The 13,990-nt window shown below is 32.7% G+C and overlaps 1 protein-coding gene across 1 annotated transcript; it reads left to right on the forward strand.

Annotated features, from left to right (window-relative positions):
* Positions 1-295: 295 nt before the first annotated feature.
* Got2 (glutamate oxaloacetate transaminase 2) lies at positions 296-9,693 on the forward strand. Its single transcript, XM_089702156.1, has 9 exons — positions 296-464; positions 669-825; positions 986-1,129; positions 2,474-2,680; positions 4,100-4,195; positions 4,770-4,920; positions 7,444-7,618; positions 8,160-8,310; positions 9,407-9,693. The coding sequence occupies exons 1-9, from the start codon at positions 373-375 to the stop codon at positions 9,527-9,529; spliced, it is 1,296 nt and encodes a 431-aa protein (XP_089558282.1). The 5' UTR covers positions 296-372; the 3' UTR covers positions 9,530-9,693.
* Positions 9,694-13,990: the final 4,297 nt, after the last annotated feature.

The raw sequence follows: 13,990 nt of genomic DNA on the forward strand, positions 1-13,990 counted from the left end.
TGCCTTCAACATTTTTTTATTGATCGAGTCGTTTTTTTGAGTTAAATATCGTAACAAATGAGTATTTTAATCATTATATTGTATCTTAGTACTTACAGTGTAGTTATTTTTATAACGTTTTTTTTAGTTTTACACACATATTACAAATATTTTGAATCTAAATGCCATTTCGATATTTAATATAACTTTTGTTTTAAAATAAAAAAATGAATCCAGCTCCTGGTAAAAAATTATGGAAAAACATTGTGGAGAGTGCGGTATCCCCAACATATGATATCCGCAAATCTATCAATTTTATCTACTTAATTGGTACTTGCTAATTTCGCATATTGGAAACAAATCAGTCGTTCTCCAGTGTCGAACAGTATTACAATGGCACAAGTTGTGAGGAAATTAACTGTGCACGTGCTAAAAAATAATAATGTTGATTCGATAATTGGAAATACCGCTGTGCGGGCAAACAGGTAGAGTACCGGGCACCGGCTTTTTGGTTATTTATGTAACACCATATTGACACGTATTAGTGTGTAATATTTGTTTATTTACTGTAACAAACAATATGGAAATATTTAAGGCTTCGAGGAAACTTAAAATACTATTATATACTACTGGTTATGACTTGCTATATTATTTAATTTAAATTTTATTTATTTCATTGATTTAATCAGCACATGGTGGAGCAATGTGGAGATGGGCCCACCAGACGTTATTCTGGGCATAACTGAGGCATTCAAAAGGGACACAAATCCCAAAAAAGTGAATCTTGGTGTTGGTGCTTACCGTGACGATAATGGAAACCCCTTCGTTTTACCGTCAGTCAGAAAGGTATCATTTTGATTTTTGTTTACAATTTCTCTTGTCTTAATAAATTCCAAAATTACTAAAAAGTTAAAATCTTAAAAAATTGTAACTACTCTTCTTAAGTATTTTTATGTAAGTTGAGTTGTGTTGTTTAATAATTCTTAAGAGTTTCTTTTATGGCTAGGCTGAAGAAATCCTCTTCAAGAAATCTTTAAATCACGAGTATGCACCCATCGGAGGTGAAACCAGCTACACTGATGCTGTGGCTAAGCTTGCCTTTGGTGAAAACAGCCCAGTTCTTCAAAACAAGTCTAATGTTACTGTTCAAGTAAGTATTCCTTTCGTTATCATTAAACATTGTTTTTTTAATAATATCAACTCTTTTTTATTATATTCTCATCATATTTTTTTTATTGCCAGTTATTATTTTAAAGATATATTAATGCAACATAATCTAAGTTTATCTTTGTAACTATAATTCTATTAAAATATCCAAAAAGCATAATATCCTAGTTCTCACGTCTTACCCCTAAAGAGGCCTTGAAACAGTTATCTTTCTAGGTCAGTGTTACAAATTAACAATTTCTATTATACCTTCATTCTATAAATAAAACTAAATATTGACTAAATATTGAACTGTCTATTTTTGACGTGTAAACATATGCTTGGTAACAAAGTTCTTGACATTGACTCCAAAACTAAATACAGTGTGTCAAGGCAGGAATTAGGATGGTGTGGGCTCATGGAATACTGCCAAAATTGATAAACAGTTGCCGTAGGAATGTTATTTTTGTGCAGATTAAAATATATGGAGAACTTTGCACATTGGAGCTTGTAAATATTGTGTATTTACAAGGTCTTATGTATTGAGGTAGAAATCTATTACAGAAAATGATTAAGATTATACATATAACCTTTTTTTTAAAGTTGACCTGTTTGATTCTGAGATAACATACACATATGAGGAAAAACCCATATGTATGGTATTATTTGAAGATATATTGATTTGTTACTCACATTCCTGCTCTCAGAATGTGATCAAAAAAAATATCAAAAGGTAAAATTTGCGTTCAAAAAGTAAATTGAAATTAATATCTATTCATTTTTAAAGTGTAATAATATTTTTATAATTCTTATAAGATACACACAGGAGTCTAGTCATTATTTATACATTATTACGAATTCGCAAGATAAGCGGGCTATAAAATGATATAATATTTATCTATATCGGTTCTTGTGGAGCAAAATATTCCTTTGATAAATAATATTGTTTATTGTAAACTACTAGTTTTAGAATTAGAATTCACCGACACATAAACATGGTCTAAATTTGTGCTACGGTATGCTAGAACTGGTTCTAATTTTCATAAATGTAAAGCGTAATAGTCTCATTTTAAAGTCAATTTTACTGTAATCATCAAACTCATTCCGGCAACTAATATATAATATACCTAGCTTACAACAATTTTTCAAGCCAAAACTTTTCTCTGCTTTCCTACATATGTTCGCGCTGTGCAACAAAGCACAGTATTTTATATTACTAATCTAATGTAACATATTATACTTTTAACCTTAATTTTTATATTTTTTTTATAATTTTTTGATTTCAAGGACATCTCCCTGTACAAAATTCTCAAAATAAACAAATGAAAAAGGTTATTTTTCTCTCCAGACACTGTCTGGCACTGGAGCCCTACGACTGGGTTTCGAATTCATCACCAAACACTACGCGAAGACCAAGGAACTATGGATGCCGGCACCCACCTGGGGAAACCACCCACAAATCTGCAACACACTCAACATTACACACAAGAAGTACCGCTACTATGACCCCAAAACAAACGGTTTCGATCTTAAGGGAGCTATTGAAGATATCTCTGTAAGTATTTTATGTTGGTTTCTATTCTATTACTATTATTTATTAATTTACGATGCCTTTTAACCTACTTTCAAAGTCATAGATATATGTTGTACATGCTCTAAAATATTACCCTACAAGTGAAGGCGAGCGAGTGAGATGTACATATATCTATATGATTACATACAGACATGTCTGTATGTGACTTATTAGTTATTATTTTTCTAGTACTAGTAGTTGATATCATTTCCAATCATTTATAGCGAATACACTACCTATTATAAGTATTACATAAAGTACCATTGCAAATTGCAATGTTTATACTTGGTAACTTGACAGATTAGTCCTAATCGCTTAATTTACAATATAATTAAAGTATTTGTTAAGTTAGGTTCTGATCTTATCCATTCAGAACTAAAACAACTTATAGACCATATTTGTGATAACGATCACGCAGTGCCGGCATGATTGATAACGCATTACGTACATTAACCAGTTTTAGCGGGAGGTCATTGCGTAATACAATGTCAGGGCTATAATAGATAGCTGTTATGGTGTTATAGAAATTGTTATCTTTATTTCGGTGCTTTTATGTTGTTAAGGGGTTTCAGCACGTACGCCTAGTTACGTAGATAATTTACGTTTAAGTGTTTTTAGAAGCTTATTTATATTATGAAAAAAAGACGTTATTTATTTTTAAATAACATCTAACACGTGTAAAAAAACACAAGAAACAATAAAATATAATATTATCTAAGACGATATCTATATTTAATCCAGCGGCAACGGCGCGGCGCTTGGGATTATCTACAAAGTTACATTATCTTTAAGATTGTAAATATGTGTATGTTGATCAGCTGTTATTAGGATGTCAATCTAAAATCAATATTAAGAACACAGATTAAGAATTATTTTAAGAAGAATATTTAAATAATAGATCACGAAGCAGGATTCGAACCCGCATCTTTCGTCTAGCCGGGGAGAATCCCGCCGCGGCCGGTTAGAATCCCGCCCGATGATCGATTTCGATACTATAAAACTAAATCTCATACTTTTTTTTGTCTTTTTAATGAAAAATATCATGTGCACATATGCAGATACCTACCTAATTCACAAATTAATGGCATGGGTGCCCTAGTTTACTATTACGAGTATGAATCTGTTACATATAGTAACACGTTAATACCGGCTTTGCGTCACGTATTAGCCATTTACTCATACATGGACTAACAACTGTACAAGCTTGTAATGGGGAACATTCAATTGCTATTTGCTATGCTATTTGATGTTATGCTATATGCAATTCCAACCATGTGAAAGTAGAGTCTAAATTCCTTTTCTACAGAGTTCATTTTCACTTCACATGTAACATTTTGGTATATTTTCAGTCAGCATTGCTAAATTAAATAATAATTTTTATTACAATTTTGTCGTTTACAGAAAATTCCGGAAGGCTCCATAATCCTGCTCCACGCTTGCGCTCACAACCCCACTGGTGTCGACCCTAGGCCTGAAGAATGGCAACAATTGTCTCAGGTAAATGCTATGAATTTCTATTCTTATCCTTAATATAGAAGTGACTAAATTTGCAAGGAATGAGTTATGGTAGACCAATGGCTGACATTCTTTATAAAAAATTATTTAAGAAATGTTATTTAGTGTATTATTTACATATTTTAAATTATAATTTTTTAAATTCTTTATTCACCAATGCTACTTAATTAGCTCTGCGACTCAAACAGACTCTTGGCTTTCGACACTGTGTGTTCGAGTTTACGCTATTTTCCTTTATAGATAAAAATGAATTGTTTTCTATTTAATCGGTTCCTTTAATAAATGTCTTATTCTACACATGTTTGTGAAGTCCCATGTCGTGTGTAGTGGGGTAAGGGGCAGATGCATTATACATCTGTTTCACTGATCGATTTTCTTTAGGGACAAGTAGGTAAGATAGCCTTCTGTGTCCTACCAGACCGAGACATTTTTTTTTCTTCGTCTCCACCGGGAATCGAACCCAGGACCCCTCGGTGTTACGCTCACGCGTCAACCACTGTACCAAGGAGGTGGCTTATTCTACACATAATAATGTTATAATTAACCTATTCCCCAGGTTGTAAAAGACAGAAAGCTGTACCCGTTCTTCGACATGGCGTACCAGGGCTTTGCGACGGGCGATGTCGACAACGACGCGTTCGCGGTGCGCTTGTTCGTTAAGGAGGGACACCAGATTGCGCTTGCGCAGAGCTTCGCTAAGAATATGGGTGATTGGACATTTTTTTAATACTAGCTTCCGCCCACGACTTTGTACGTGCATCCCCATTTTTCTCCGTTCCCGCAAGAATTTCGGGAAATCCTTTCTTAGCGGATGCCTACGTCCTAACATCTACCTGCATGCCAAATTTCAGCCCGATACGTCCAGTGGTTTGGGCTGTGTGTTGATAGATCCCTATATCAGTCACCTTTGAGAATTGAGTTTTATATATATATAGATTATAGTTTAGATTTTATAAAGAAACACACAATTCATTCACACCTGACGATGATGTAACGAAACTGGTCGTAGTATATTTATATATAATTGTATAATAAAAACCAAAACAAAAGCAAATAAAAGTGGAACTAGTGAATTGTGTGTTTCTTTAAAAAAATCTAAACTATAAAATACAGTGCCAATGTGCCATCAAGAGGTAACAGTACAAAGTATAAATTATATTAAAAAAAAATGTTAAGTGAAACTTCTTTAGGCGCGTTGAGAGTAAAATTTCAAGGTCACGTCATTGCAATACCGTCACGTCGTGGAGATGTTTGGTATCTTTGAATCTTACCAAAGAAGTTTCACTTCTGACACGTGTGCTCGGCACACACGCTTTTTTTTAATTTATATCTCTTTTATTATTTGTATAACTCAATCATGTTTACTTCAATTACGTGAATAAAAAATAGATAGGCCTTCACAAAAAAAAAAAAACAGGAAATTATTTTTTTTTTGTGTGACGAAAATATTCAAACACATTAGTCATATAGATAAAAAATAGTGAAATGTTTTTTTGAGGAAAATTTTAACATAATATGTACTATTGGCGATAAATTGAAATTGATAAGAATAGAGAAAATAAAATATAATGTAAGTATTATAGTTAATTAAAAACTACATTATTATAAAATTTTATAAATAGCTAATAATAAAATATGTAATGGGCAGTGTTGTATAGAGGCAATCACATACACGGTTAAGTTACTACGTCATTGTAGTTGTTTATTCATAATCGGCAAACATCGACGATCATATTATGTTGGGCCACTGCTCTCGATTGTGAAGAGGTCCCATATTATCAAGTGCAAGTGCACCTGCTATAAAAAGCGTTATAGAAATATTTTTAATGAAAATTCAGAAATTTTTTACTCTAAACTAAAATCTTTGTTTTGGTATCATGTTAAAACACACGTTGCGAAATAATTTCAAAGCAAGTTGTTTATTTATCACACCCCACAAATTTCTTGACGTAATAAAATGTCACATGATAACACTCATGATCATAATTATTGTAGAAAAATATGTATCCAAAATAACTAAATAATAACAAAATTTGATAAGAACCGGTTTCCTTACGGTTCACACTTTCGACCTTTTTATCATGTTATGTATTTATTATGTTGGTCATCGGAATATTTTAGGCACTAGTTTAACAATTATTTAAGCAATTGTTCCATCTATCTCTTTATATCTAGTAAGATATATCGTCTACTAGATTTCCGCCCGCGGCTTCGCTCGCATTTTCAAAGAAAAACCCGCATAGTTCCCGTTCCCTTGGAACCTATCCTATGTGTTAATCCAAGTTACCCTCTATATTTGTGCTAAATTTCATTGTAATCGGTTCAGTAGTATTTGCGTGAAGGAGTAACAAACACACATACATCCTCACAAACTTTCGCATTTATAATATTAGTAGGATAGTAGGATGTTATAGATGTAAGGTTATTGCCATCTGAGAATGGATAATATGGGATAAGTTTTATCGCGGAGGCCGGAACTTGCATTGGAATGGAAATTATGCGGGTTTTTTCGATTCGTATTTAAAACAGACTCGCCTTTTAAAATGGTTATGTTCAAAATGTACTTCATAAGATATTTTTCCATCCATATTTAATATTATAAATGCAAAAGTAACTCTGTCTGTCTGTCTCTAACTTAATCACGCCTTAACTACTGAACCAATTTGCATGAAATTTGGTATAGAGATATTTTGATACCCGAGAAAGGACATAGGATAGGTTTTATTCTGGAAATCCCACGGGAACGGGAACTATGCGGGTTTTTCTTTGACTGCGCGGGCGATGCCCCGGGTGGAAAGCTAGTTCTAAATAAGTAAAGTTTAACTAAATGTACAGGTTTGTACGGCGAGCGTGCGGGCGGCTACGTTTTACCCCGGGACATAGGATAGGTTTTATTCCGGAATTCCCACGGGAACGGGAACTATGCGAGATTTTTTCTGACTACGCGGGCGAAGCCGCTTGCGGAAAGCTAGATTCGTAATTAAAACAGACCTTTTAAAATGGTTATCCCCAAAATGATAAAGTGAAACTTTTATTACATCGTCTCAAACTTTTTGGTCTGTGTAGCGCATGTCGCGTGACGGTCGAACCGTACGATAATTATCGTACAAATACGATAATTTTGTGTCTAAGTTTCACTTTTACCGTGGTTTCATAAAACCACACAACATTTTTCTTGATAAAATATTTTTGTCATTCTAAATAAGTAAATAAGTAAACTAAATGTACAGGTTTGTACGGCGAGCGTGCGGGCGCGCTCACATTCCTGTGCGGCGACGAGGGCACCGCCGCGAAGGTGATGTCGCAGGTGAAGATCATGATCCGCGTCATGTACTCCAACCCGCCGCTGTACGGGGCGAGGTTGGTGCAGGAGATATTCAACACGCCCGATTTGAAGCAGCAGTGGTGAGTTTATTTACTAGAGAAATTAAAAAAAAAAGCGAAGGAAATAAAAGTGTTTGTGTACCTGTTTTTTTTGGTCTGTAACTACTTCAGAATTGTTATAATATCTATTTACTATTCACAATCTTGTTAAATCTCTCACTCGAAAGCTAATATTATTAAAAATAACTTCTTATTGATGTGTTGACATAGACTAGACTCAATCGCCTATTAAAAAGGTCGTCAAAAAAGGCTGAAGCAACACTGTAAAATGACACTTTATTTCGTGGCAGTAACGTTCAACGCTCATTACAAAACTCTGCCGAACAGTAAACAGACGCGTAAGCAGAGTTTTGTTTCCGACAATTTTTGTGCTTGTTAGTTTATATTACGTACGTATTTCTCGTAAGTAAAGTTACAATGTAAAAAGTTTAATTCTTTTCTCATCGTCACATATATTTTAATTGAAACCTACCAACTTTTAGTCTTGTAATTTAAAAAAATAAGAATAAACTAACTTAACTTTCTGATAATTTACCATAACTAAAGAACTATGTACCCACAGGTTGAAGGACGTAAAACTGATGGCGGACCGCATCATCTCGATGCGCACCAAGTTGCGCGCCGGCATCGAGGGCGCGGGCAACAAGCTGCCGTGGAAACACATCACCGACCAGATCGGCATGTTCTGCTACACCGGCCTTACACCTGAACAGGTGCGTTTTCAATACTGTGCACCAAAATAATGGAAAAAAAGACGGTTTGCACTCCGGGAGTGCCGGCAGAAGTGAAAACTTGATTATTAACGTTCAGCATGTTTGATATTTTGGAATGGTATCCGTCTTACGCTTTTTCGATCAGGTCACGTGTCCTGACGCGAGTTTAAGATTTTATATCCATTACAGAAAAAGTGCTCAACGCCGCTAAAGAAGTTTTCACTTCAAAAATTGGTTGTCTGTAAAGTCGGTTTACTGACGATAGTTGAACGTGACAACGTCCGATTGTGCTTCTTTGTCGCTCGTTCCGCGCTCTCGCTTGCACTTCAAGCCTTACATGGAACGCCTCAGAGCGAGGTAACGCCGCATGAGTCATGTTTTTTCGTGCGTGCAGCCGGCTATCGAATTATAAGACGTTGTCACGTCAAAAATTGTCTAAAATAATAACTGTAGATTTAAAAAAGGCACAGTTTTGTGTTTCAAATGGGCTATTTTGGTTGTGACAGGGAAATAGTAAAAGATAAAATTATTTATAGACTGGTTGGTGTGATCACAAAGATCTTGTCATTGATATCTGCTGTATTTAGGATAGCCAATGTGTACACTTATTAAGATTTTCAATATCTATCCAATATGAAGCTCTGCTATAGCTGGTATCAAAGTAAGCTTTGATTGTTCTTGAATGTAGATAAAATTAAACATCATAATAAAATTTGCTTCTTACTGTTGATATTATTTTTCGAACATTACGCATTTGTTTACAATTAACAGTATGTACAAAAGAAATTGCATGTCACAACTTTACAACATGATTGGCCTATTTTTTCATATAAAAGAAATTGGTTGTCTGTAAAGTCGGTTTACTGACGATAGTTGAACGTGACAACGTCTTAAAGCCGATTGTGCTTCTTTGTCGCTCGTTCCGCGCTCTCGCTTGCACTTCAAGCCTTACATGGAACGCCTCAGAGCGAGGCGCATGAGTCATGTTTTTTCGTGCGTGCAGACAGCTCTATGGAAGTATAAGACGTTCTCACGTCAAAAACTAATTTCATCTTAAAAATTTTAATAATTTTTAAATTTAAAATAATAATTGCAGGTGGACCGTCTCACCAAAGAGTTCCACATCTACCTGACCAAGGACGGTCGCATTTCTGTCGCCGGTATTTCCTCCAAGAACGTGGACTACGTCGCCGAAGCCATGCACAAGGTCACCTCTTAGATATAAGCATAGGCACTGCCATAAGCATTAAATGTTTGTTCTCACTGTACCAGATGAATGCAGTATTTATGCTTCACTAGCCTTTTACTTCATAGAAATCACCCAATCGAGATTTATATACTATTTACTTTATTTGTTAGCGTTAATAAAAGTATAACTTTTTATGACGTATTTTATTCAACCCACCAGCCCCGAATCAAACACACCAAATTATTAAACTGTTTATTTTTAAAATAAGTAGATAAAATAAACTCGATGCCAAAAACACAAAATTGTATTAACATGTTTGCAGTGATTCTAGAACGAAACTAATTCTATGCGATATATATACAGCCGACAAACAAATGAAAATCCTTATTCTATTTTAAAAACTTGATGCAGGTCAATCGTTAACATTGCATTGAACGAAATAAATGTACAATTTTTACAACAACGCCTATGGGGTTGCGGCCTAAATATATTTTGGAACACATTTTATCCACGACTCGATCGCATCGTGGTAACAATCTTAAGCATATTCACCTGCATCCATACAAAATGTAAAACTATAACATTTCGCTAGACTATACTACTTGTAGAACGTACATACACATACAAAATGTGTTTAATAAAATTACTTTTAGTAATAATATAATACAAATATACTAACTCATTTTATTATTATTGATATATCAATAAAAACAATAATATAATATTTACAATTTGTTTTTTCTATATCTAATAATGGCACTATATATATTAATGCACATTTTTCGTTTCATTATAAAATATGTACCATATTACCGAACATGCTGTGTTACGACTTTGATAATAATTTTGGTTCATTCAAGAGTTTTAAAAGAATCGTTCCAATGATTGATGCTCATCAAAACAATTAACCTAACAGCGATGGTTGATGTGCTACTATGCATTTGTGCGTACAACTTGTTTTGATTGATAAACTTTCATAGTAATTCAAAACTACAACATGATTGTCCCAAACAAAAAATACAATCCAATTATATTCTAGATTTATAGTATCATCATCCTATATTCGATTCCACTACAAAAGGATTGAGGACAGAATAAGGTAGTTCAAGTTAACAGAGGTGATGTATTTCTGTTGCCGCTAAAGCAACACATAAATGGTTGGCGGACATAAATGGGATTGGGGACTTTTTTTCAGACGCTCTTCAGCTTATTTGTACTTAGTTACTTTGAGTTTTTTTTAGTGTCGTGATTTCGCGCCTAACCGATTTAATCTATTATCGATTATAAATAGTGTTGTGAATAATGTACAGGTAAATAATTTTCATTTTTGCGCGTATATAACTCTCAACTCAAAGATTTACATCTGAGGCTTTAATAACAAAGCCGATAACTGCTCGGCCGATTGAATATATAATACAATCAATCAAAGAAAGGTGGAAAAGTTTACCAATAACTTTTATTACACTTTAGCACATCAACAGCCGCGAAACTAAAACATTAATAAAATATGTACATTTCTCATTTGTTATTAACAAAAAACAGTAATACAATTCCGTACCCCTATGTATTATTTTATTCACCACTTAATTCGAATATTGATAATTGAACATTGGCAACAGATAAAATTATTAAACAGTGTTTATTTTTTACAATACTGTAAATTTTAACGAAAATGGTGCTAAGAATGAACGAAATTCATTTAAAAATTGGCGTTAGTGCACAAATGACGTTACGCTAAAATTGAAGAAAAACCTATCATTCGTGTTTGTCTTTGAATAAAAATTCAATGAGACTAAATATATTTTCCTATTGGAACATTGCTTCCCACATCTTCGTTGGACCAAAGTCACTACATTTAACGTTTCAATAAAACCTTGCTCATTTACCATTGCGATGTTTATAAACTAATATTACTTTACTCTCTCCAAGCTGCCAGAAGTTTATTTAGGTTAGTGTAAATCTATCCTACTAATATTATAAATGCGAAAGTTTGTGAGGATGTGTGTGTGTTTGTTACTCTTTCACGCAAATACTACTGAACCGATTACAATGAAATTTAGCACACATATAGAGGGTAACTTGGATTAACACATAGGATAGGTTTTATCCCGGAAATCCCACGGGAACGGGAACTATGCGAGTTTTTCTTTGGAAATGCGGCCGAAGCCGCGGGCGGAAATCTAGACAAAAATAAAATCTTAATTGTGTAACTACTACTAAAACCACTTATTGGACATTTAATGTTTTGTATGTAGGCATAAATGTGTAAAAACAGTTTTTTGTTAGCAAGGAATAAAATTGTATAAGAATAAAGATTGATCCATCAGTCCCCGGAATCACAGACACAATAGAAAATCTATTGTGTCGTGGCCCGATCGGGGCGCTCGGTGGTCAATGGGTTAAATAAAAAAAATATTAACAAATAGTCTAGCGGCCTGGACAGAGTCAAGTATAAAATTAAACTAAAACAAATAATATTGCTATAACAGATTGATTAGCCTAAAATAATTATGCACCATTGAACATACAACCCGCTCTATGAGAACTTGAATCCACTGTAACTACACTATTTCCTGGTACTTTTGAGATAAGAGATTTGCTAATGTCAATTTGAATGCATTATTTGCGTTGAAAGCTAATTGTTTTGAAATCACACTGTATTTTAAGTTCAAAGCTTATGAGATTTACACAATAATATCTTATCAATGTGAGTGTTCATTTTTTACAAGAACTGTAAATAAAACTAAAAGTATTTTAATTTGTGCGTATGCGTAATATACAATGCTATGATATAATGATTGTAAATCAAAACATGTCCATAGAACACAGATCGTTACTTAATGTATTTTACATGAAACTAACAAATAACATTATTATTTTATAGACAACTATTGTAGGAACACGATAAGAAAACTATCGTGTAATTTTAATATATGGATGCTATTTTAAATAGAATTGTTATGAACAAAAGTTAAAATGTGCTATAATAGACATCTATTTTGTATGAAAATAATAATTCTAAATGATCCTTTTCCATATTCATTACATTACAATTATTATAATGTTAATCCTACGAAATATAATATTATGGATTTAGAAATACTGACATCGCTTCAAAAATGCAATAAAAATATGGGTACCTAATTGTATAAATGTCATGTAGGTATTTTTTTTTAATTTCAGTTAAAAGAAAAGAGGAAAATTATTACTTTGTGTTTTGGTCGAAAATAATTGAATTTATGAATGACTAACTTGATGAAGGCAATTTACAAATTTGAATTACTCCAGCTAAGATGTAACTTTGCGCCAACAAACATTGGTCTCATTTGAAATCTATGCACAATGGTTATATTTCATAACATTTTATTCCTGATAAAATAAAAATATATTATTCTACTTACAGAGAATTGATATAATGATTGCTAAAGTTTGATTTTATATTGAAACGAAGTTATAATGATTACAATAGTAATTTTGATATTTTAAAATTTGCGTCATTAAAGAGTGCGTTTTTACTGACACATTTCGTAGTGAATATTCTAAGTTATAATCATTGAGGTATTATTACTACGTATAGAGGACACCACGAACAAAATCTGTGCGACAAGCGCGGCGGCGCGGGGCGGCATTATACATACACTTTGTAGATAATCTGCCTCTTGTTACTTAAGTAAATTAAAATCAATCAATGTAACAAATAAATATTGTTTATCTTATTAAAAATATGAATACAATCAATTAAAACCAATAAATGTAACAAAAAAAAAATGGTTTGAGACGATTGACTCTAACTCGTGTTACAAATAGTGTAGTAGCAATGTCCTCTTTAGTACGTAGTACATAGTAACTCAATGGTTATAATACATTATATTGTACTTATTTATATCCCAAAGACAACATTCCAGGCATAAAAACATGAATTATCTTACAATGACAATAATATAATAAATATTTCCAAATTCTATCCAAATAAATAGACCTATTATTAATTTATATAAATAACTAATTTATTGCTTGAGCATTTCCTTCCACTTATTAGTAATATATATTTTTTTATTATGCCATTGGTTTAATTATTTTACTCATATAAAAATGGATATGTTAATTTTAAAAGTTTTTATAAACACCAAGTAAAAGATATTCAAGTTTTGTTGCCAAGCAAATTAAATACAGAATAATGCTTCGTAAAATAAAATAACTAACATTATAGTTGCCCTAATACATATTGTATAATAATCTATATTTTGTTATGAAAAAGTACATTTATTGTAATAAATATTTAATAGATTTATATAACAATGTATCTACATAATATTATGAATATATTATTTGGTTTTGTATTCTATTTAGTAAATATATTATTAATTTTATTGCTTTAAGTACAGGAAAAGAAGGCAAGATACGCTAAAAAGTGTGAATTTATGGGCTATTCAAGGGTAATCATGCATGTTATAATTGATTATTGACGAATTGTTATAGTTTTGGTTTTGA

Source organism: Colias philodice, chromosome 2 (genome assembly GCF_061535455.1).
Source record: "Colias philodice isolate Cphi_HAF_F1 chromosome 2, ilColPhil1 Martin Lab GWU primary, whole genome shotgun sequence".
In the NCBI taxonomy this organism is placed as follows: domain Eukaryota; kingdom Metazoa; phylum Arthropoda; class Insecta; order Lepidoptera; family Pieridae; genus Colias; species Colias philodice.

Bases quoted from the DNA above. Each gene is read 5' to 3' on its own strand.
- Got2 (XM_089702156.1), top strand. From the start codon at position 373: ATGGCACAAGTTGTGAGGAAATTAACTGTGCACGTGCTAAAAAATAAT. The intron at 4,196-4,769 runs GTAAATGCTATG...CCTATTCCCCAG, and splicing joins AATGGCAACAATTGTCTCAG to GTTGTAAAAGACAGAAAGCT. The intron at 8,311-9,406 runs GTGCGTTTTCAA...TAATAATTGCAG, and splicing joins CCGGCCTTACACCTGAACAG to GTGGACCGTCTCACCAAAGA.